Source organism: Seriola dumerili, unplaced genomic scaffold (genome assembly GCF_002260705.1).
Source record: "Seriola dumerili isolate Sdu_G_001 unplaced genomic scaffold, Sdu_1.0 BDQW01000052.1, whole genome shotgun sequence".
In the NCBI taxonomy this organism is placed as follows: Eukaryota; Metazoa; Chordata; class Actinopteri; order Carangiformes; family Carangidae; genus Seriola; species Seriola dumerili.
The window spans coordinates 4,803,528-4,829,907 of record NW_019174307.1 but is presented as its reverse complement, the minus strand read 5'-3'; the positions used below and the strand labels follow the sequence as shown (position 1 = coordinate 4,829,907).

General features: G+C 41.0%; 1 protein-coding gene across 1 annotated transcript in view; it reads left to right on the top strand.

Annotated features, from left to right (window-relative positions):
* The window catches only part of LOC111218203 (partitioning defective 3 homolog B-like), a 198,203-nt gene that overhangs the window by 167,771 nt on the left and 4,052 nt on the right, over positions 1-26,380 (top strand). The window contains exon 24 of the mRNA XM_022740380.1: positions 13,240-13,316. Coding sequence (XP_022596101.1) covers positions 13,240-13,316 — 77 coding nt within the window. The remainder of the gene's footprint in view (positions 1-13,239; positions 13,317-26,380) is intronic.

Here is a 26,380-nt window from a genome sequence, read left to right as displayed (position 1 = left end):
AAAGTAAACTCTATGTTGGATTCTTGTGACAGTTGCCACCAAGCCTTATGAGCCATATTAGCATTCCCTGATCTCAAATCCCTATCAGCAGAATTACGCAATTCACAATAGTTAATTTTACCTAATGCCTTAAAGGTCCCATATTTCACACTTTTCCAGTGTTTTTTTTTTGTTTGTTTTTTTTTAAGTTGTAATATCCAGAAGAAGATATTTGTGGTTTTAAGAACCACAAGCCATCCCAATTTAGTTTTACATTTCCTCTCTTAGGCTCTGACTGTTTTCTGAGTGGTTGAATAAAAATATAGCAGATTTCAGAAAAACACTCTGAGAAACCAAATCCTTCAAGGTTGGATGGTGTGTCTGGGTGGGCTGGGCTTGTGGCAGCTTTTTTGTGACATCACAAAGTTACAGAAGTCCTGACGGCTCGTTTTAAGGCTTAGTTTCTGAATATGAGCTGTGTGCATTTCTCTGTGGACTGAGCGCTTTGATACTTTCATAGTATTAACCTATGAACCTAGAACTGCTTTATAATCAAAAAAAGGGAAATCTCACTTTATGCAATTTCAGATCTTTAATGAATGCTTCAGTGAAACCTTGCGTAAGGCAAATACACTTTGCAAGGAGCAAACAGGCTCACCCTTATCCATAACTGTGCCATCTGTGGTGTCAAATCCAAAATGCTTTTAAACATTACTTAATGATTATCTACACAGCTTGGTAGTTTTCTCAATTTTGCATTCATGATTAGGATAACAATAACCTAGTTTACTGACTCGGCAGCGGGGAATGCAGTTGATCAGATGGACAGTGCGTTTTAGTAACTCCCACCATCTGAAGCACAAGCACGAGTGTGTGAGTCCTTTTGAAGGCACGGCTTGCTGCACTCCCACACTAAGATTTTTGGATCAGAACAGATAAGTGCAGATCCAGTATTTCATTTTCTTCCCATTTTTTTTTTTTTTACTTTGTACAACCAGTGACAGTTGTACTGCTTTGCTAAGGTTAGGAAAGGATTGTGGTCATAGTTAAAAGAATCCCATCTTTGCAGGTGGGAGCATATGGGATGCAAACAGCAATCTTCTGTGTAAAAGTAAAACCCTTTGTCCACCCCAGTCTTCTCCTTGTGAGGTGTTCTGGCACTACAACAGTGGGACACTGCTTCCAACACTGCTCCTCAGAGACATTCATTCACTATTCACAAAGCCCCAAGAGGTTCTTGTTTGGAAACATAGACATAAGTGATTTTAAATGTTTGAACAAATGATAAATGCTCTCATTTTTTCGGTGTGGAGAGTCTCCTGAGTTGGAGAAAGAGAGACACAATCTTTCTCTCCTTCGCTGTAGGTTAATATGAGTCCACCTTTAACTTTTCATTAAGTAGCAGAGTGAACTAATCCAGGGGAAATGAGAGGTGGAGGTTAGTCACCAAGGATTACTCTGGTCCCAGGACATCAAACGTTCCATTCCCACCCAGGAGATAATCATAGCCAGGTAAGCCAGGAAATTAAGTGACTGCCTTTCAGAGGGTTTCTAATCCCCGTCTTGGTCTCTCTTTACATTTCTCATTCTTTCCCACCCATCCTACTTTTCTAATTCTGTTCTCCTGTTCCGGCCCCCCCTCCCCCCCTCCCCCCTCTACCCCACCTGGAGAAGGACTCTACATCCTGGCCAATCTGTGACGGACTGCTTGTGTCTGCAAGAAAATGTCCATCTCGATTTCTAAGATTCTAGATGACACTATCCACCCTTGTACTGAAGGTAATATCTGACCCTTCAGCCAGGTCAGAGCTTTCAGACGAACTGAAAAGTGTCGACTGATGTTCCTCATCTCTGTCAGGTTTTTGAGAATTTTGTGTTTGCAAGGAAAGCTTAGTTTTCCTCCTGTATATTCGCATTATCAGCCCAACCTTTTCAATCACATTGTGAAATAGGTAAAGTGTTTTTTTTTTGGTTTTTGTAAAAAGTTGACTACTAAAAAGGAGAAGGTTTCTCAGGGGTCAATATAGTTCAGAGGACTTAAGCTTTAAAGACTTAGAGTTGTGTATATTTGTGTGCATTTCTTTTCACTTAAGAGCCAAAGAGAGAACAACTCACCGTGGGCTCTGTGTATTTGTGTGTCTGCACATGTGTACATGAATTCAGGTCCACACAACCAATAAAAACCCAGTGCAGCAAGAGGATTTCTGCCTCCTTCCAAAGCATGTCATCCAGCACAAAAGCAAATATTGCCTCCATTTTCTACAGTTCTTCATCCATTTTTCCCTTTTTTTTCCTCTTGTGCCCAGTGTGTCTCATCCTATCACATGCACATAGTCATACACATCACATATACAGAACACACAAACACACCTATCATTACTGAACTTTCGTTTTTTTTTTTTGTTGTCTCTATATTACATTAAAAGTGATGTATATATTTACATTTTGATGTAAATATCGTAAGTTAGACAAATTCAGCTTTATGTGTGTAATTCCTCTTATCTCAGTTCAAAATATAGGCCTGATTTATATCATACTATTAATACAAAAAGGCCCGCCAACCCGTGTCCCCATGTTACCTGAACAGACTGGATTAGAAATGGTGTGATGTCAGAAGAAATGAGAAAAGAAGAAAAATCGAGGAGACGAGAACGGAAAAGAGCAAAGTAAAAATGGAGAGGACAGGATATAAAACATGTTGAGACTAGAACAGGATGACAGAGGAGACAATAGGAGAGAAGGGGTCAAGACTTTCATGAGATTAGAAGACATAAAAACATAGGAAATACAGGGAAGAATCAAAAGACAGCCTGGCCATCACTACCCCTGGAGCCAATCATCTGAGAGAGGAAGAGAGTGTGTGAGGGAGGCAGAAGGAGACAGTGTCACTTTCATCCTATTACTGCTCCATCTAACCTGCCACTGTAGCCACCTGCTCCCACCGTCGCACAATCACTCACACTCGCACACATACATAACGTATATTTTCAGGCTCATATTGTCGTCATGCATACATTCTCTCTCTCTCTCTCTCTCTCTCACACACACACACACACAGGTGCACACAGTAGAGAGGTGGCTGTGCTGCTCTTATGTGCTTATGCTCTTATGCTAAGTCCTGCTCCTGAGATATCATAGAGAAATAAATAAATAATCCAAGAATCCACAAATACCCAGCAGAGATTTTCCTACCTAAGGCGCTGACATTATAAAAAATGGCAGAGGGGGTAAAAAATTTTTTTCCTGCTCTCATCTTTACTGTCTCTGTCCTTTCTCCCATCATCTCTACGTCTCTGTCTGGTAAACTTAGTCCCCTTTAACCCCACCTCTTTTCACTCTCCCATATTCCTCCCCCTCTTCCACTCTCTCAGTCTTCCTTGGAATTCACCTTTCTTTGTTCCCCCTAATCCTCAAAGGGGAACTTTTTTAAGTCGGGAAGTTTGGGGTAGAAGGAAGAAGTGAGGCACACAGATGGAGAGTGGGAGGGTAGAGGAAGAGGGATATACTATCTGGGTGGCAAGGAGGGGGCTTAGAGGTAACCAAATTATCTGGTTTCACTTTTTCAGCTCCCCTTCTCCTCATCCTTCTCTCTGTCCCTCTATATATGCCATCACCCCCAATTCTTTCCTTCTCCCTCCGTCCCCTTATCAGCTCCCCACCTTGCACTTTCAAGGACAAGCTTAACTGTTAAGAACACTAAGGATTGGATAAACCTGTGTGGGGGTGTGTGTGTGTGTGTGTGGGTGGGTGGGTGGGTGTGGGTGTTTTGGTTTTAACTGTATGTGTGGTTTTGTGTCTACGCTATCTTTTATTTTTATTCTTTTACTGCGTATATAATATGTTTCTATGCCACTGCATGGATATGTACTGTGTATTGTGTGTGCACACATGAATATTGTGCATGTGTGTGTACATACGTGCGAGTATGTGTGTGTTTTTGTGTGTTTTTCTCCAAAGGCTCTGCAGCAGAGACTAATCCTAGCCTGTCTGCTATCGCCTTACCTTCCTTCTTACTATCATTTATTTATCCCCATCTCTCTCTCTCCCACCATGCTCAATGTTTCCCTTTTTCTCTCTCTCTTTCAGTTCTATCTCATACTTTCCTCCCTCTCTTTCCCAAAATATATACATATACAGTATATAAACTATACTACACAAAATTGCACAGTAACATCAAACATCATATTTCTCCGCTCAGCATCAGCAAAATGAGTCTTCCCCAAAAGAAAACCATTCTTAGGTGCTTTCACACCTAACTTGTTTCCGACCAGTTAAAACAAACTCTGGAGCGTTTGCCCCTAAGTGCAGTGTGTTTGGGCAGTTATGAAAGCTGTCCGTTGAACTCTGGTGCAGACTAAACAGCCAGAGGCAGCGTCAGTCCACTTCCAAGCTGACCCTGGTGCAGTTTGTTCAAAACAAAGCAAGCCAAGGACAGGAGCATGTAAGAATAGATATGTGATTTTAGCTTAAATTCAAAAGCTATTAAATCCATCTCCTGATTATAAACTATTAAGAAAGTGATCTCCTGATCTATATAAGCATGTGCAGCCTAATTACATGCGAAGTCATTATATAACCATGGTAACGTGTGTACACCACCACACAAATATAATATTTTTCCCTGATACGTCAGAAAGTGAAAATTTGCTAAACCAGGAGTGTGTTTGTATCTCAATGAGTATATTTTCATTTTCCTCAATAAAAAGTGAAAGGAGTGAGCAGTACATTACTCTTAATGATAGAAAGTCAGTGGAAACACAAACTGAACCGGAACTACTTTTTTTTTTTTTTTTTTGCTCCTGATCAAATAAACCAAACCAGGTTAGGGAGGGGTTGAAATTATGCCTGTAGTGGTTATTGTTAATGCTACGGTGTTTCCAGGGAATTAATATAACGTGTAAATGTCCTCCTAAGTGACACAAACAAATCTGTGTGTTTCAGCATGTGTATGTGCTGTGGCTGCTACAAGTTTGCGGGGATGCCGCGTGCTTGATAACTTTTAAATGCCATTTAAAAAAAAGAGGAATTAATTTGATTGATAGGTTTACGCACTGATATGCATACAAACACACACACACACACACACAAACCTAATATGCAGTCTCTTCCACTCTCTCACAGACCTACACTAAATAAACAGGATATGCTTTGCATTAAGTAGTATTAATCGCTGTATTCATGGGAGACGCTCTAAGCTGCGTGCTTTGGGGAAAATTGACCTTCTGTGGTCTTAATTGTACCAGAGGCTCAACAGCGCTGTGACATTTAACTGTGCTCCAGTCTTAATTCTTAGCCCTTTATTCTAGTGCTTTGCTGACATTTCAGTAGGAAGAGGGTTTGTGAATAAAGACGTTTGGTGTTTCTTTGCTGCTGTAAACAAATAAGCAAATTTGCCCATGATTATTTTATTCTTTCACTATCTTTCTCTGCCTCTGTCACAGTTTTGCTGGAGAATCTCACTTTTGTTGTCTGTCACCTTCACTCTTTAGCCTGCCGCTCTCTATGTCTCTGAGCAGAGCTGAGTGACATTTTACAACCCAATAGCACAAAATGACCAAAATGGTGTGTGTCTGCAGAGGTCTTGTGGGGTTGTTGATCAATAGCAGTGACTCAGCGATTACTTTGCCAGGCGCTGAGATTTCTGGCTGTGAAACTTCACCGTCCAACCCACAGCTTTTACTGTGTTTTGTAAAAACAAACATAAACACCACCTACTTAGACATATTTTTCTTTGCTCAAAGATGGATCATGATGCTACAAGCATGTCAGTAACAGTCCAATAGATTTTATTCCAAAGCTAATGGAAAGGCATTGTTGTCATAACTGAAATTTGAAGTGTCTTATTAATTATGAACTATATACATGTAGTATAATGAACATAGCGTATATTTGGTTCAGTATGTCCTCTTTAAAGGAATACATTCGAGACTTTGGGAAAAATACAAATTCACTTCCCAACAGATTAGATAAAGATATTATCAGAAATCTGGAAGTCTTGGATGAAAGAAGAAATTCTGTCGAGCTAGCAGGCCCATGAGGCTGATACATGCCTAACTCCGAGTGGAGCGATGAACAAGACGTACTGTAGTTGACTTTGGTGGAGTGACTGCCTCTTGTGTGGTCAACACAGACTCACAGAAGAATGATAAGCAATCGAAAGGCCTCATTAGAATAGCTGTGTGTGTATTTGTGTGTGTCTTAGGCTACATTTGGGGACAAATTTCAGACTAAAGACCAGTTAATTGAGGGCGACCTGTCCAATTGGGAATAAGCTGATTTTTGGGCCAGTGGTTCGGGTTATGTAAAGGTTACGACTAAGCTAGTGGTTACAGTTAGCCAGCAGGAAATGAAAGCAATTCTTTGTAATGTCCTCAAAAGTGACCTAAGACAACGTGTTTGTGTTTGTGTGTGTGTGTGTGTGTGTGTGTGTGTGTGTGTGTGTGTGTGTGTGTGTGGACCTGCATGTGAATGTGAATAAACATGTTTTTGTCAGTTAGTCAGCTTGTCGACTCTCTTCCCTTTAGTGCTACTTTGTTAAGAGGCTGTAGTAATTAGCTGGAGAAAATGGAGGGCTTTTCACCAGCAGCTGCAATTAGTTTTCTCTAGGATGGATGGATGGATGGATGGATGGATGGACGATAGAGCATTATAGAGAGAAGAATAAATAAAGACTGGGCTGCTGTGATAGAGGGCAGGGATGAGTGAATGGGAGGAAGTTTGCATATGGTTAGAGGTGGGGGAAGGAAAGATGGAGTGCTAGAGGAAGAACGGGGTGAATGAGCTTGCTCTACTCTGTCTACTTCTTGTTTTTTTGTTTTTTTTATTGAATGAGTGACAGTGAATGGCATCACAACTCACTGCATATGGCCGGGGATGGCAGAGATGTTATGAAGAGTATAAGCAAAATTTGATGTGAGTTTGGAAAGGAAATTAGAAAAAGAAACCGGTATTAGATTTCTCTCTGATCTGTGCCAAGCTCAAGCATAGCTCACTTCAGTCACAGGAGACAGATGGAATATTTTTCTCCTTCACTCGAGACTAAGATGACATATTACTAATATCACTTTGATTAACAAGGTGCATTAATCTATTAAACACACATAGACTGTGGAGTGTGATTAAGTATGTGGTTTTGTATGCATGGATTTCCTTTTTTTTTTTTTTTTTTTTTACAGTATGTGGGTTCATGTATAAGTATTTCTCCATCACTATGAAATATTAAGAGCAGCCTGGGTTGAAGTAATCACAAAGAACAGCTTTCAATATGAACCAGTGACAACTAATACCACACAGCCAGGTGTTGTTGTAAATTTCTATAAACCTGAAGCAGGAAAAAAAAGAACAATTAGAAAGATGGCGACTGACATCTGCACGGGTATTTCATTGTAAATGTATAACTACAGTTGCTATGTGTGTGTGGGGGGTAGAATGCTTATATACTGTATGTATGATCTTCCCCCGATGTTGAAGCAACAACTGTCTTCCAGGGGATTTTACTGCAAGGAAGACAGACAGTACTGTGAAAACTGTACACTCAGTGAGGACTACAAAGTAACATTAAAGTGACTTCAGAAATTAAAATGAAAAGATATTATTACAGATGTATACTAATTGTATTAAATAATTGTAATAATTATCTCAGGTATTATTGAAGATATATTGTTTCTTTGTTTCATTTTTGATTGATCGAATAAACCACAATTTTTAGTAAATGATTGACTCATATGGGTCAATAATAATTTCTCTAACTGTGGGTTGAATGGTGCCACAGACTGACAGACTAATCACTCTGTTGGTCTCTTTGAACTGCAGAAAGATGCAAACCAAGCTAACTTTTTCAAAATCAACATGGTACAGAGTGGGCTTCCAACAAGCCGTCTTTGGCTGAGAATACAGACATTTACTAGCTAGCAGCCAATAGTTTATTTTACAGTTTGGCTAACTCTCACAATAAATGTTGATACCACTTGTAAATTTTATAATGAGAATCCTGGTAAGAGCTTGGATAGTTTGTGTTTTAAGGGGGGCATTTTCTCAATGGTGCACTCTGGCTATAACCTTGTTTCTTCATTACAAACCAGAGACGTGACTGCGTTCTAAAAGCAGGAGTTTAAGTTTAGACATTCACTATTTCAAGCCACAGTTATAATGTGTGAATTCACTAAAGACACCAATGCCATTGTGAAATGCACTTCATCAGTTGAATGGTTATTGTCATTTGCTGTTTGCAGTCGCAGGCTTCCTCAGGTGGTCCTCGTCCAAACGCACCTGTCTGCAACTGAATACACACACTAACATATACATGTGTACACACGCATGCATTAGGTATATCACACACTGAAGTACAACACACACACACACACACACACAGGAACTGCAGCCTCCTCAGAGCTGTGTTTTAATTGAGTCAGCTCAAAGTGCTGGGTGAGCAGAACGATATGTCTGATTCGGATTAGGAGCAGCCTTCCCTTATTCATTGATTTCTACAGGGGTGGGAGGATGGGTGGGGGGCACAATGGAGGGAGGACAGAAAGGGAGCAAAATCTTTTTCTATCGATTTATGGAAGGAGACAAGGACATAGGGAGTGAAAGAAAGACATGGACTGAGAGTAAAAGAAACGTACGGAAGGAGGAAGGTGGGGGTTGTAGAAGAGGGAACCTCCTCCACCGTGTGTATGCGACTGATTCCTTTTTTGCCTTCATTGATTTTAGGAAGGGAGGGGTTTATCAAGACAATTGGGAAGTGGATACAGAAGAAGGATGGAGGTAAATGGGAGAGAGCATGATGAAGAGAGAGTTGCGCAATCAGTGACAGGTGAAAGATGGATGGAAAGGAGAACGGAAGGTGGAGTAAGACAAAATCATCAAGGATATAAGAGGGAAAAAAAATATCTTAACTAAGAGTAAGGGAGGGGGATTTAAAAGTACTCAGAGGAACCCTTTATTTCACTTACGGAGAGTTGGTTAATGAAAGGGAAAGATGAGGTGTGGACAGGGAGAGAGATGGAGGAAGAGAGCATGAAGGGGAGACGCGAGAAAGAGACGGAAAAGGGAGATGACGATGATGATGATGAAGGAGCGGAGAAGAAGACAATAAAAAGCGTTGAAGAGCGAGGAGGAAAAAAGAAAGAGACACTTCACATTTTGGCTAAGTGGTCTCACTGAGGCAGCATGCATCTTCCAAATACTCCATGTCGATCTAAATCCCTTTGAAATCCTTGAAACAGCTGGAGTGAAAAGGATGGGACGTTTGAGCCTGTGTGTGTGTGTCTGTGTGTGCGTGCGTGCGTGCGTGCGTGCGTGCGTGCGTGTGTGTGTAAGACAGGCCAAGAAAGAAAAAACTAAGAAGGAGAGGGAAAGACTGAGCGTGTGTGTCAGTGCTGAAAGTGATGGGGTGGTGTGTTTTATGGGTAAATTGAAGGGTCTGTTGAAAGGAGAGAGATGAGCCCCTCTTACAGTCTGTGTGTCTGTGTAAGTCTGTGTGTGTGCCTGTGCGTGTGTTTGTGACAGTTTCTGTGAGTGTGTGTGTGTCTGCTCCCTCTCCCTTCAGTATCAGTCTCTTCTGCTTGATTTCCGCGCTCTCCTCCTTGCCTCTCCTCTGCTCGCTATGCCGTGAAATGGTTTTTCACTAGACCATTACCCCAACCAGTGTGCTACACTACTGCCACAGTCCTCTGTGAGTGAGAGGGAGTGTGTTGAAATTCTGTGTGTGTGTGTGTGTGTGTGTGTGTGTGTGTGTGTGTGTGTGTGTGTGTGTGTGTGTGTGTGTGTGTGTGTGCGCGCCTGGAGAGAGAGAGGGGTGTGTATTTGGCTGTGTGTGTGTGTGTGTGAACTGTAGCTGCACTAGAAAGATAAAGATTGTGCATGTCTTGTTTATGTGTGGGGAAAATGGATTGTGTGCACATGTTGGTACGTGTGTGCATGTAACTCTGAGTGTGTGTGTGTGTGTGTGTGTGTGTGAGTGAGTGAGTGAGTGAGTGAGTGTACATGTGTGTGTTCGTGTGAGAGGGGAAAAAAAGAGAGGGTGTGTACAGTATGTCCCACACAAGCTCAGCTGTACTGTACTCCTGTCACAGTTGTGAATGCGGAGAGTCTACTTACTAACATCTAATATCTCTCTCTCTTCACACACACACACACACACACACACACACACACAGAGCTACAGGCAGACTAACACAGGCAGCTGTAGTTGTAGTCGGCAAGTCATTCAACTCACAAACAACCTGGCTCTGGTTGAATGGTTTTTGGGATCGTCATTCTTTCAGCTATAAGGATCTTTCTCAGTAGAACCGTATGTATTTTGTTACCTTGGCCTAAAAAGTTCTTTCACAGTGCACAATATACACACAAGCTAAATTCACTGGAATATATCATTTGAAATTACGGTGAGATGCTCAGTGTTGTGCACACCAGGTTTTTTTGTGAATCAAACACTATTTATATATCTGTTATATTTATTCCAAACTAATGTTGCTGCATCTATAAAAACAGAAATGTAACAAATCTGTATCACACAGGCACACACACTGATATGTTACTTTATTAGGAAGGGAACAAGCTTATTTGTTGTCACTAATTTCTATCAAATTGATACCATGCTGTCATGCTTCACCATACACCATTGTGGTTGTGCATGTGCATACATATACATATATACATATATATATATATATATATATATATTGCTCTCCATACACTTCCTCACTTCCTATGCACACATGCACATTCACTGGATGTTCATCTGTCTGTGTTTACTCAGCATGGTGCATCACACAGTAATCTGCTCTTGATCCATGTGTATATATGGAAACAAACAAAGACTCATACACTTAAGCTGAGGAGCACCCAACCACACAGTGTCTGTGCTGGAACAGGGGGTCAGGGTCACGATCCACAGCCTTTTAAAGGATGAGGCTAGAGATGCTTTATATTTTTATAATTTTTTCTCATTGACAATGAATCCTATGAAAAGACCAAAACCTACTATCAATTGATACAGCTAACAAGTATTGACCCTGTGGCCGACGCCTAATAGGTTTTATACCTCTGTGCCATAGAACTCCATTGTTGTCCAAAAATGAATGAAAACACATAAATGTGCAGCGGGAGACATGTTCTTTTATTACAATGAACACGGGCACTGTGGTCTAATGCCACATATACAGAAATGTGTATTCATCGGCCAAAAATAGTCCTCAACAAATGCGCTATTTACTCTTGAGTGATGTTTGCAGCTGTTAAATTACAGTAAGTAAATTACTGAGCCTTTTTAAAAAATTAAACTATGTATTTGTGGGGTTTCTTTACAATAGATAAAATACAGACGGTTCTGTCAAAACTATTTTAACTGCATTCCCTCTTTCATTCATTGTCTCTTCACCCCCTCCATTCATTACTCTTTACTTTCTCTTCACCCCCCTTAGTCATCTCTCTCTCTTCTCCGTCACCACCAGATGTTGCATTCATTCCTCTTCTCACCTCTCTCGCTATCTCCAGTTCCCACTTTTAACATCTTGTTTAAATCCTGTCGCTAATGTCCCCTTTCACCCCCCCACTCTGCCGTCTCCATCTTCACCCCATTCACTCCCTTGTTTTATAATTCACCTCTCATCTCGTCTCTCTCCCTGCCACTTCTGAATGTCTTCGTAATATCCCTCCTCCCCTCTATATCTCCCTCACCAGCTCTCCTCAACTCATTTACTTCTCATTCGCTCTATCTCTCTTTCCTCCTTTCTTCCCCATCTAATGCCTTTTCATTCTTTCGCTCCACCTCTCTGTTCCCCTCCTAATATCCCGCTGTCTCTCTACCTGAGATATTGGAGCTATAAAGACAGGTGTTCAAAAGAAAGCAGGACCAGCAAATCTGTTTTATGTGCCTCCTGGCATCTTTCCCTAGAATGCAGAGAGAAGAGGAAAAGAGAAGCAGGGAGAGAAGAAAAGCTGTGGTCTGTGATATCTAATTCTCAGCACCTTTCGCATTGACAGTATTGCCTTGAGTTGAGGAGAGAAGAAGAACCTAGTTTTCTATAAAACCTTCAACCTTTTGTCTTCACCACTTGGGACACACGCATACACCTCACCCTCTTTCCATTATGCACTTTTGGATCTAAGATCAACTCTTTTTCCACCATGTGGGAACATGCAGTACACCTTGCTTTTAAAGGACATTATGGAAAAGTGTGCAGATGGCATACAGTAATGTCCCATTGAAGATACAACAATGTACTTTAAGAAACGGTTATGTGTTATGCAATTTTATCAGATGGAGATGTGTATGATGAAAAAAGAAAAAACACAATTTTACAGTGGCAAAGGTGTTATGGGCTAAATTTGATGGGCTATTTTCAGAGACTCAGCATCACATAGACCCTGAAGGGACTGTGTAATGCAGCATGTAAGTTATTTTTATTAGCAGAGTTCAGCAGAGTTACAACAGTCACCCTGAGTCATATATCCCACTCTCTCACCCCACATCATATTAAAATGAGTCTCATTTACAATATTAAGTGTGTCTTACAAAGAAAATGGCATGTGTGTGTGTGTGTGTGTGTGTTTGTTTGTATTTGTTGAGGTTGTCGTTTGGGGTTTAGTCGGGGTCTTTAAGGAGCGCCGCAGCAGCTGGAATCTCCCTACTGAATAGACTGGGATAATCTCTGAGAGAGAGACAGAGAGTGTGTGTGAGAGAGAGAGAGACAGGAAAAGAGAGGAGTGGGAATAAGCGGAGGAAGAGAAAACTAGATGTGAGGGTGAGAGAGAGAGAGAGAACCAGTGAGATGAAGAGTAAGAGAGGACACGCGAGAGATTGAACTGTCAGCAGCTTGACTTAATCTTTTTTTTATTTTTTTTCCTCAAGATGGAGATGAGACGTGACTCTGTGTATGTGTGTCTCTGTTTGTGTGTGTGTGTGTATTTAAGTGAGACGACTCCATCCTGTTTTGAAGTAACCTAATCTAGGATGGAGACCCCCCCCCCCCACAAAACCCCTCAGAAGACCGAAACTCTAACTCTAAATCCCTAATAACTAGCCTTTGTCAATCCTAAATTACCCCTGTATCACAAACACACACACACACACACACACACACACACACACAGAAAATTAGGGCCTTATGGGTGCGCCTTGCACACACTGAGGCTCACAGTATTTCAGTTTATCAGTATTTGAGGCAGGGAAACATATAATTTGGGCTTTTACTTAAAAATATCAAAACTTTATGATTTTTAAGCACAAACTAACCAGTTGTGTCTCTTCACTAGATGCCAGGCAGAGGGACAGATCCACGGTTGGCACCACGTTATGAAGAGGTGGAACGTCAGTATGCCTCCTTACCAAGGTACTGCTTCTCCTCCTTCCCTTTCATAAGGATCTCTTCTCTTCTCTTCTCTTCTCTTCTCTTCTCTTCTCTTCTCTTCTCTTCTCTTCTCTTCTCTTTGAAGCCTCTAATTAAATCTGCACAGTCTTTCTCGTCTGTCTGTGTGTCTCTGGTGGCCTCTGTCTCAGACAGGAACTCACCTTATCCTCTCCCTGGGGAAGACACACTCATACAGGGGTTGAAAACTGATCCCTGACTCCTGGTTCTGCTCCCCCACCAAAACCTTACTTTGGCTTTTGCACAATCAGTAGTTTTGAAAGTCATCATGAGTGTCTTATCTGATGGTTTTTTGTCTCCAACTTCAGACATCTGCTGTTATACTGAGGCTGCAAATTTAATCAAAGTCTTTAATTTTGGCAGCAGTTTTTTCTTTGTTGTAGGAAAAATTGACACACAATTTCCAGCACCTCACTCTCACACAAATGATGTAGACATTATTACAGGATAAACACCTCATCATGGATTTATTGGCATTAGTGCATGTATTGCAACTTGTTTTCTGCTTTACGAATCAGAAACTAAATGAGCTGATGTCATTTAGACACAGATTTTCAGTTGGTTTTTGGTGCTCTGCAGTCCGGTTAGTTTCATACTAGATGATGGTATTTGATAATATAAAATTGTTGGGCAAATTGGGAGGAGGTGCATTTTTTTTTTAACTCAGGAAATATCATTGCCATACACTTTGCTAATGTATACCATATTAGTTAGGATGCCGGGGAGACAGCTGTGGTCAGATTGGACAGTCCAGCAGGGAAACATAACCACTCGACTAACTCTGTGACCCGTGCCGTAGCCCACTGCCCAATGCATTTAGTTGTTTTTCCCCTAGACAGCATGAAATATCACCAACATTAGCCAACACAGGAACAATAACAGCTTCCTGAGTATACTAATCAATTGCTAAAGGATTCTTTCCATTTGTCTCATGATGGCTTCTCTGATGTAGTCAGACAGATATTCTGTCCCTGAATGGCCACAGTTGTGTAATACGTTTATTTAAAGATTCCTTGAAACCACAGCTGTTCACTGACCATTGAAACATGTTAACCCTCAACATCAAAAACATACTTTATTCTCCAGCCATCATCACAAATCCATGGTTCTTCATTAGCAACATCACCACATTCACCACCTGAAAGGCCTCGACTCTCTTGTAATTCCTTCTCTCCGCCTTTTCCTTCTCACCCATGTCATCTTTTTTTTTGTCTTCATTATTTCTCTTAATGAATTTAACTACTTTAACTCATTCAAACTCATTCAATAAATGTATTCAAGTTACAGTAAAAGCCACCAGCTCTTTCTCACCTCATTTTGTTTTGCTTTTAACTACCAACACCTCAGCAGACTAACAAGCTAACAACAAATGTTTGGTTGTTTGTGTGTGTATGTGTGTGAGAGAGAGAGAGAGAGAGAGAGAGAGAGAGAGAGAGATAGGAAGTCAGTGAGTGGAATGACAGACAGAAGTTTTGAACGTTAGAAAGTTTATAGTCAGGTTCCCACCCCTGTTAAAATGCTGAGGGATGGCTATTTCACACCTCTTTCGTGCATGTGCATGTGTGCGTGCATGTGAGAGAGTGCGTGTGTGCGTGTGTGTGTGTGTGTGAGAGAGAGAGAGAGAGAGAGAGAGAGAGTATGTCTGTGTGTGGGTGATGAGTTTGGCAGATGGGAGCGAGAACAGTGATGATAGTTTTGAGGTCTGGCTGTGGTATCTGAAAAGCCTTGGGAAATTGGACACACACACACACTCACATACAGTACACCCTGTCTCTGTTTCCACTTTCAGACATGCACTTTAATCCGTAAATGCTGTGCCAATTTTACATGTAGGCCTCATGTTTGAAAAGGGCCCCGAGTCATTTTTCCATAAAGGTTACTCTGGCAGTCCTTCTGACCTGGTAACAGTTCTGAAACATTTTCTACATGTCTGAAGTGTGATTTAAAACAGTCACGTGACCAGTAATACAGCTTTCTTACATATGACATTTTTGCATATACCATACAAATGAAAACTAGGGAGTAATGCTTTAACTTTCAAGCAGCAGATTTGACTCTGAAGAGACACTTTCCCATGTTACACGGGCTAAATTATTTTTTGTAATTAAAAAAAGAAAAATTGCTGTAAATTGGATGCTAAACATGATGTGAGCATTGCACTTCAGCCCATAACAGCCTCTCATGAAAGTTTTCCACAATGAACACATCAATCTGAAAGCCAAAAAGCTGTTAGTAAATACACAGATTAACCCAGAAATGTTTTCCTTTTCACAGATTTTATGTCTGAATGAGACTCATCTCTCTCCCTCTCTCTCTCCTTCTGCCTCTGCATCTCTGGCTCCTGTCTCTCCCCTGCTGTCAATTAACTCCAGAGATATTTCAGTGTCTAAAGAGTCAAGCGAAAGATCATGTTTGGAAACCACATCCAGGCTGTTGACCTTATGAAAACATATTATTTCTCCACTAGCCCAGAAATAGCTGGCAGGCTGTGTGTATCTAGTGTCTGCATGCCTGTATACCTGTATATGCGAGTGCGGGAGGGGCCAGGTTTGTGTATGTGCATGTGTGTATGTGTGAGTTTGTGTTCATATTATTTCCAAGTGAGTCCAGAAATAGCTGTAGGGCTGCTTAGTCAGGTACTGTATGTTTGACTCAAAATCAGTTAACTGGAGCACTGGGATCAATGTGCAAATGTGTGTGTGTCTGTGGTTGCGGGTGCGTGCTATCACTGTGAGACGAGGTTTTGATGGCTCTAAAATTAAAACATGACCCAGTAGAAGCGGATGATGTTTGCCTGCCTAAAGGAGAAGCACTTTACCTAACATACTGTCAGCAAATGTCACTGCGTGAACTAGAGAGGAGTCTGCTCAGGGTGTATCGTGTATTTTGCTTCCCCATAAAATAATTCAGTGTTTAGGAAATGTGATGTATTAGAAACAGATACAAAGGTACTTGAGTAATTTCTTCTTTTGCCAAAGTACATGTTTTTAAATCTCACAACCTACTACTGCTTCCAAGGGCATAGGTTTGGTCTCAACATTGGTAGGGACACAAACCTGCCACCCCTCCAAATAAAAGGGGATTTTTCTTAAGATCTGTATTTACATTTAAATAAAAACTATACACAGTAACAGAGCAATGACTAAAAGTAAACTTTAGGAAATTACTTAACAGAAAAGAGAAAAAACAAACAATATTCTTTGCATTTTTGCATCCAACATCAACATATTCAGTAGGCCAACCAGTGTTGCAGTTCACCCTTTGCCTCTTGATTTCGCATTTTAAACTAGCTCCACCTTGACCAGCTACAACAGTAAAGTGCTGCCAATCCAGTGATCCATCAATATGAACAATTAAATAATGTAAGGCTGGCGATGTTAGCCAGCTAGCAGGTTTTCATTTTAAATCTATGTGGCTACTAGATAGTTAGATTACTACCTACTTACACTCCGGGTAGTGAAAAAGCTCCTGATGTCTCTTTTTTGGAGGCATGATATCTACAAGTACAAAACATGTTATGTGTGCTGAGCAGTTCAAGCCTGTGTTTGAGGTATGGACTTACAGCGCTGATAACTTACCGTTGTTAGTATCTCAGTGTCTGGCATTAAGTGCAATATTTGTTCATGATTTGAGCCACTGGATAGTTCCCACCCTACCAGCCAATCAAATGCTAGCATGCGTCAATCAGTCATCTTGGAGACGTAGCCTCTGGGGCTGCACATTGGAATTATCACATCGGAATGACACAGGGTGAACAAGTTAAAAATCACTCAAATATTGGTCGGGATGTGTCCCTACTGTCCATATGCAAACCTACGCCCATGACTTCTACTAGTATATCTAAAACAGTCTTACAGATAAACCCAGGTTTCGTGTTATCTAATGGTAAATATTCATGCACTTTATCTTGGAGCATTTTTCTCCAGGTGATCTCAGTCCATCACCAGCTTGTAACCCATTTGAACATTCAGTACTTCACCCGCTCATATATTCTCGACTTAATGATCTGTGCTCAAAATGCAGAAAATAGCACCCTTAACTCTCTTACTCTTTTAAAGTATTTTTCTCTTAAGAGCTGAGAGGTGTGGGTTTTCATGCAAAAGGAACGTTGACAACACAGCAAAGGAAGGAGGAGAAAACACAACACCGCATGTCCTTTCACTTCAAATCCTCCCAAGGTCTCCTCTCACTGCCATTTTCTTAAAATTACCCATCCGTCCGCGCCCCCCCCCCCCCCCCCCCCCCCCCACACACACACACACACCACAGCACTCCGGTAGATATGGGCTCCGAACAAAGTCAACACACCTCTGACCAGGCCATCGCGGAATCTACAGAACAGTCGAGATACCTTCGACGACCTGCACCCTACGGCGCATCGCCGCATGGCAGCCGCTTACGCCTGGTCACCATCGCCAACCCACACACACACACAACCCCCCTCATCTCACCTTCTCTTTGTATTTCACCATTTTCCTTCCATCTCACTTTCTCTCAGTGGTGTTATTATATCAAAACAAGGGACCCAGCTGAGAGTGAGCAAAGTGTCACTGTACCTCTGCCCATGTGACAGCCACTTAGAATTTTAAATATTCAAACACATTAATTCTGGTTCGTTTAGGACCAAGATTGGAATTTACATGTATGTGCTTTAAGAGCAGGCGTATGATAAAGCTGCACACTTTTTGCACACTTTTTCAGTTTCAATTAGATTAGAGTGCACAAAGACCTGAAACAAAGAGAGAGAGGGAGAGGGAGGTGTATGACATTCAGAAAACATTCCTGGCTGGAATCAAACCCAGACATTTGCGGTTACATGGCATGAAACTGCTCTCTAATTTTGGGTTAATGTTTGAGAGTGAATGTACATCTGTTTGACATAAATTCAATGATTTGTATGCACACATGCCTATTACTGTGGTTGGGTGGGTGGGTGTGCACCTGTGTGTGCGGGTTTCAGTCATTCTGGGGTCGGTAGATGGCTATCAAGAGTGTGTGTGCATGGTCAACATGATCAGGTCGGCCCTACCATGTGTGCGCCATTACTGAGCCATTTGCACATTGTCTCTCTCTCAAGCGTGTGTGTCTACATGTGTGTCTCACATACAGCCATGTCCACATGCTTGTTTTCATAACAAAAACCAAAGTCAAAAGAGAAAAAAAAGGAAAATAAGACCAATAAAAAGGTGACAGATTGCACACCAGGCTCATCTTTACCGTTAACAGTGTTAGCTTGTGACAGACTATTGACCATAATAATCTCATCAAGAAAGAAAGAATAGAAGGGAACTATCCTAATAGATAAATTGGATTACATGGAGTGATATAACCCACCCACTCATATCAATAAACTAAACCCCTCCCTTTGTGTTTCTGTGATGTGTGGCGACACCCTTTTCTTCCACCAGACCGTATTTTTGTTGATGACTGTTCTTGAAGACCTCGTTCTTGTGCATGTGACATGACTCTGCTCTCCAAAAATGTCAGCAGTCCATTGGACCAAACATTGTCTCGACCCAATTTGATTAGTCAAACACCCTTTCCCATTTGTCCGAGTTATTACTCTTATTGGATTTAAAGAGCCAATCAGAATTCTTCTTCAGGTTTCTGGGAAGGCTGTCACTTCCTCATTATAATGATAATTAGATGATTAGTAATTAGAAAGCAGATGTCGTACTGTGTCTTGTGTCTCTTTTAGTTGTATTTCCTCATTTGTTACCCTCCACTTTCTGCCTGGTCTTTCTTCTTCTCTCGTTCTGCCCCTCCTCTTCTCTTTCTCGTTCTCTCTGAACTTGGGGTGAAAAGGGCATTGTTGAATATCATTTCACTCTGCTGAGGAGGGAAATGAAATGGGCATGTCTCTCACTTCTCTCTCTGTCTCTCTCCCTCCATCTCTCTTGAGAAGACCTCCCAACCAGGACTGAGAGTTTCCCAGACCACTCTACAACTGCTGCACAAACCGGCCCATTGTCCAGTTGTTTTTCTGCATGTCTCTGGACTCACCGAGACTCTGCTTGTTTGTTAGGCATGTAGGGGATCCCAAGAAAGACCTAGCCTCTCATGAACCATGCCTCACCACCCCCCAGCCCCCACCACCCTACCCCTCTCCTTTTCTGACCCTATCTTGTTCCTTGCTTCTAGTGTTTCTAATGTGTTCACCAATTGCTGCTGTAAAGACTTCTGCTCACAGCTTTGATCTTCATCATGGACTCTGAAATGCTGGGTTACAACCCATAATGTGTTGCAGAACCAGTAGGTCCTGGCATGACAGCGGTATGATATGCTTTCATATGTCTGGCCCCCGGGGTGAGGGAGGAAATTTTTCTTTCAGGCCAGCCGGCGAATGTTAAACAGGTTCTCGGGAACCCTGGAGTTGAACTGGTGTTAAGTGATACTGTGCTCATGTGGAGTCAAGGTTTACTACAAGTTGTGAAATTTACACACATAGATTTTTCATTGTGGCAGAGTAATACCCAAGTAATGAAGCTTATCTTCAGTAGTTAGCACTAGAGCCAGAGCGTTTTTCATTGCACATGCTGTATAAAGTCAAAATTCACCTCCTATTTCAACTGATTATTCATCCAATACTCATTCAAACTGGTGTCACATCCTGCTTTCTATTACGAATTCGACTTTCTTTTTGGGAAGACAATAGTTTGCCTGTACTTTGCAGCAGATAATCAGGCATCAGATGTGTGGGAAATACATTAAGGAATTATATGTTGTTATTTACTGAATGAAGAACAAGAAGATGGACTGTGCTTCATACATTTCAACAGTTGCAGCTGTGCAACGTTAACATCTGGCAGCAGCCTAATGACCATCTGTTGTCCCTGTACTGCTGCAAGCATATTTTTTTTCCAGAAATTCTCAAAGTTATATTGCATAGTTAAATGATAATTAAATGTGTTTTCACGAGCATTCAAAGTTCTTTTTCCCCATTACTCAAACTATGATGTGCAACATGAGTGTGTCTCACAAACCAAGCTCATATCAAATTCTTTGATACCAAATGGAAGGCACCACGAATTGTTATGATGATTTATGAATCTGTTGAAACAGGAAGCAGCTCATATTACCTCAACAGGCAGGGGTTTGACATTAAAATAAAATGAGCGAGGCTGTGGCAGTCAAGTTGGTGAATGTACACACACATTTACCTCCAGCTCCAACGTCCCGCATTCACGACTCCAGTTGCAAATACACTTTATGTTTTCAATGAAACTTAAATGTAACATTTCTGCCAGTTTTTAACGGTAGTGACTGTAGCAGTAGTAGTGAGAGGCTTAGCAGCTGCTATTGCACAGGTGAAGTGTAAACCATACATTTTCTATACAAACAGAGAGGACGAGTTTGCGCTCACCTCTCTGTGTGTGTTTGTGTTCCTTCCTAAAAGTCCTTTTATACGAATCCATGACCGTATTTGTGTGTATGTGCCAGTACGTCCCTGGTACAAGTACAATTTCAGAACTCTTCCTGTACCAAATTAGTGGCTATTGAGGGATTGTAATTTTGTCAGCAATTTGTATCCTGTGGTCGTGCGCAGAGAAAAATGTCCCCAGCCTGAAACTATTACATCTTGTTGAGGTGAACCTTATTGGCTCAAGATGTGATATAATGGAAGCTATTTGAATGGGATATGGTGTTACCAGTAATGGATTTCATGATGTTTCAGGAAGTCACCCACTATACTGCCTATAAGTGGTTATGTGTGACGCTGCAATAACTAAATGTCACCTTTAGTTTGACTAATATCACGCAGTATAGATAGATACGGCCCATTCAGATACTTACAAGGTGCAGCCGCTTCACTGCCAATGTGATCAGTCTGTCTTTATGGTTGTTACACAGTGAGGTATCTAAAAACTGATATGGCTAGCGACTCGGTTTGCACCATTTAACATGACTTATGGCTTCATTTCTACAGGTTCTCTCTGCAACAAGGTCATCATTTCCTCTGATATTAGAGTTTGTGAACTCATTTAGCTTGTAAGGTGCATTTCTTTTCATTGATGTGATAATTGTACATTTTTATAAAGCCGTTTCAATTACTTTATAAAACACCCTTAAACATTTATTAAACATTTATATGTACAATACATATATATATATATATATATATATATACAGGGTGTGTTTAAATGATCTAATTGTATATTACAGTGTCAGTTTGTATCTTCTTTGGATGCTGTCACTATATTATTGTTCCTGTTTGTAACACAATGGGGATTTCCTGGCATCTGCATCACCAGTTCTGATCTCATAGGACAATTTCAAGATGACTTGTGTTCACACTTCACTGGGGGTGGAGTGTGTAACAGGTGAAGTGACAGAGAGAGAGTGCAATGAAAGAAGAGTTGCAATGACATGAACAAAGGGTCTGAAGGACAGTGATGATGAGGTCGTACGGACCATGTTTCTGATCCATCGGCTCATCTCTCATATGACATGTTGATCACAATTTTTTTAATTTTTGAAATTTTTTTGAGGAGCCACATGCAGTAAATCGTCAGTTTCTTTGATTTTTGGCTGTAGCTTCGTCACTCAGTTTCCAAATGGCATGGCCGTATTATGATGGGAAGCGAAAAACCACTCCAAATCCCCATTGTTCTGCCCTCTCTGTGTTTCCGAGGCAACAGTCTCCTACCATCTGGAAGGCCCTCATCCCTCAGTTCCTCTCACTTTCCTCTAATGGGTTTCTCCTCTGTCCTTTTTCCATCTCATTTTCTTTTTCTTTCTGTACTGTTTCCTCTTTTTCTTTTCACACTTTTTTTCTAAATTTTAGCACTCTAATTTGATTCTCTCTCCTGTTTCCTCCTTCTCGCTCTCGCTTTTTCTCATACTTTTCACTTTAAGTACTGTATTACTGTACCCTTTCATTTGCTCTCCAATATCCTCTTTTTAGCCTGCTGTGGTCATTTTCATCTCATTCCCGCCCGTCTTTGTCTTTTTTTTCTCTCAACACTTCAGCCCTGTTCTTAAATACGAGTACAACATACACAATACTGATACACACATATTCCCCAATTTGTATATACACACACACACACACACACACACACACACACATACACACACACTTACATACACAGGGGAATGTAATCATGTTAGTTTCCTGAGCTGGTCAGTGTGTAATTCATGATATCCACATGGATTAATTATATTTGACAGAACTTTATTGACAAAGACAGATAGGAGCCCCTGAAAGGTGTTCATTTTCATTCAAACATGAACTATATGAACATGCATCCTGTGTGTTGAATTGTGTGTGTGTGTGTGTGTGTGTGTGTGTGTGTGTGTGTGTGTGTGTGTGTGTCCCTCTAAAGTAGGGCCTATTATTCTCAGCAGATGCTGACCTTCAGCATGCAGGCTCTCTGGAGGGCAGCACTTGTTTCTCTGCCTTTTTTCTTCTTTTCTTCTCTTCAGCTCCATGCCCCCCCCCCCGCCCCCACTCTCTCTGTTACTTATTCTTCCTCCCTTCTCATTTTCTGCTCTTTTCTTTCCCGCTCTTTCATGTTTTTCTTCTCAGCTTCACAAGACTTCCATCAGGGAGGCTCAATCTCTTCTACTTGTAGCCCCATTTATCATCCCATTTTCTTCCGCTTTCAAATCTGAACTCTCTCTTTTTCCCCGTTCATTTTCCTCCACCTCATTGTCTTCTCCTTGTCTTTCTCTTCAGCACGTTTTACCTTGTCTTCTCTTTTCCTTGACTAGGAGAGCCTGTTCTGCATCTTTTGGCTAAAGAAGCTTTTTTGGAAAACCTTCTTCTTTCTCCTCCCCACCTTGTTCTTTAGAGACAACCTGTGTCTCTCCCTCTCTCTGGGTGTTGTCCACTTTTCTTGTCTTTTTCCTTCTTCCTCCTTCTCCTCTTCCTCCTCTTTTGTCACTCCTGTCTGGCTCAGGCCTCTGCAGACACACCTTTTTTGTCTTCTGTTTACACCGTCTTCTTATTCTCTTCACATCCATCCCTTTGGACGTTTGAAGGGAATACAGATGGAGATTTTTAATCTTTAGTGGTCTGCTCTTTGCCTGTGAGCTCCTTGTTGGCCAGTCATCCTTATACACATCTTTGGCACGCACAGCAAAACCCAAAATTAGCCAACACAAAAGATTGCCTCTTCATTTTTGTTGATAAAACAATTCCTAGTGAAATAATGTGTGATTTCTTTTGAAAAACATAATTAACACAAGTTGAACACTCCCCTCATGAAAGGCCTATTGAAAGATCCTGAAATCATCATTGATCATTGATGTTCACGATGATAAAATATAAAGCTAGCTTAGCTTCCACTGCAGTCACAGGGTTGCTAATGGTCCACTCGCTGACCAAATGGTTGTTAACTTTACCAAATGGTATTGAGAGTTTGAATGTTATGTCTATGTATTTGGTATGCCACCTAATCCTGGCTGATAATACCCTTACTTAGCCTTTGACCCCTTCGTCTAAGTGTTTGGTGGGAACTGGTGGAGTGTCATGTGACTTCAAGAGGTCAGGAGGCAAGGGAGGTCACACACACACACACACACACAAGCATCAGTACAAACCCCACTGACAGCTGAACCAACAGAATACCATCTCTGCCACACACACATACCCTCAGTCCCACAGTATGTAACTACTTAACCATAAGTAGGAAAACAGCTTAGTGTCTTATTGGGCTTCTCCTAATAAAACAGAAGAACCGTTCTCCGCTGCTTCAGGCGCCACTCTTAATGACTTGGCTGTGTTCTGTTAAGAGTTTGTTTTTTCACTGCTCACAGTTAAGACACTTCCAGATGCCACATACTGTACCTGTGCGGTGTGCTCACACAGCAGCTTAGAGTGATTTTACTCAGTCAAACAAAGACAACTGCCGATCACGCTGAAAGTCTTACCTCCCTGCTTGATGCCTGAAAGTCTTTTTTAGCTACCTGCCTGATGAAGTTTCCGCCACCACTGCTGCACATGTTACACAGGGTATTATAGCTTCACCTTGGCACCTGTGCTTCTGTGCGTGGACTAATGCTAGTAAACATAGTAATGAAGAACAATACATGATGGAAACTTCATAATTACATCTCAGGATCCCCCTAAGGATCAAGTGATATAATTGGATTTTGAAGCACTTTGCGGCATGAATGTGCATATTAATGAGCAACAACTAATTTCCTTGAAACTCATCTAATGTTGTAAAGCTCTAATTTATAGAGTTCATAATGATGCCACATGTGGAAATAAAATATTTTTAACTGTCCTTGTTTAATATGTAATTTTACTGTGGGATGGCGTTGGGCAGCCTAGTTTATATTTTTTCCATCTAACATCTAACTGGCAAATTTGATTATAATGACACATTATATTTTCATTCCTTCATAAACTGACTTTTAAAAAACATTTATAAAGTACTATATGATTTTGAACAAGATTTTCTTTCATAAGTCAATTTCAGTTCTCACGGTGCTATAATTTACAGTATATTGATGTATCAAGCTCAAACAAATTTACTAAGCAGCTCAAAACCAATATTTAATGTAATTTGCAAAAACCCCAAGATGTGACACAAATAGACTTTCCTGTCTTCCCCAACCCTTCTTCAGATAGAAGATAAAATATTTTCTCCACCCTTCATTATTTCTCACTTAAGATTTTATTGCCTCATTGTTTGGACTGTGATGCCTCCGTGATTAAAGCTTCATAATGAAGTATCACATTAGGAAGATGAAACAAAATTAAAGTTAGTTTAACTCCAGGGACATTATATCACGGCGGCTCCATTTTCACTGTGGCTCCCAAAATGACATTACGACAGAAGTTGTGGAACAATTTGAGCTATTAATCTGTTTTATTACCAGACTGTCAAAATATCGTGACTCTCATTGACAAAGAATCTGACACTGTTGAATGCAATTTGAATATATGAAGCACTTTCCAAACCTCAAACCTAGAATGGGTTTTAAATGGATATCAACACAAGGTGAGGGCTCAGCTCTATAAAGACTCATAAAGAAGATAACTGAATTTAAGCTGCAGTAGTTTATCTCCTCTTCCTCCCTTTGCTCCTCTTTCACTCACTTTAAATATCACTCTTTACCTCCCCCCTCTTCCCTTCCCCTCCTCCTCTTTTTCTCACCTTTTATAACCCTCCCTCTCTCATCTGAAACTTCTCCTCTGTTCTAATTTTGAGGCGGTGTTGTTTGTGTTTGTGCTTTAGTGTTTGGTTTTATTGAGACAATCCATCTGCGATGTGGCTGTCATTGGCTCTCAGGAGTTTTTTAATGTGTTGTGTCACAACGCTAGGGTCTTGTCTTTCTTTCTTAAAGATATTTGTGTCTCTCTGAGACAGGCTGGGATGATAGATGGCTATGCATGTGTGTGTGTGTGCGTGTGTGCGTGCGCTTCTACCAGTATAACAGCTGTATCCAGCCCTTTTAGAAAGAGTAAGTGAAAGTGAGTGTGTTTATGAGAGAAAGGGGCAGGTGCAGAGGACATATAACAACTCCTTGTTTCCTCTAAAATCCATCAGAAATCTCCTAAATACCAGGGAATTAGAAAAGCTCACATTACTCTCAATTACTGTCAGACCTGGAGAGGAATCTTTCCAATTATCCTTTCAAATGTCTAACCTATGTACTCTGAGAGCATTATCTACATAACTAACAATGTTAAAGAAGTCATCCATAAACGTGGATTACATAGTTGATTTTCACTTCCATGCCGTTTTCTGTTTCTGTTCTGCCTGGAACGTTTTCAATTCTTTCGTTTTGGTTTGATTACTCTCTCTGTTATGTTAAACTAGTTGTTGCATGTGCCAGGAATTTGTTCTCATTCATTACATCTGTTTCCCTCTTTTTATCTCTCCCTCTCTCTCTCTCTCTCTCTGTCTCTCTCACACATACATACATGTACATACACACACACACAGACCACCAGCCTCCTCATTTGGTCTTAACTCCTCTCCAGCTGTGTGCCAATTTGCCTCCTCCAGAGTATGTGGGGTTTGGGGAGGGGGTGATTAGGAGCTAGCACTGCATTTCAGCTAAAGGTTTCC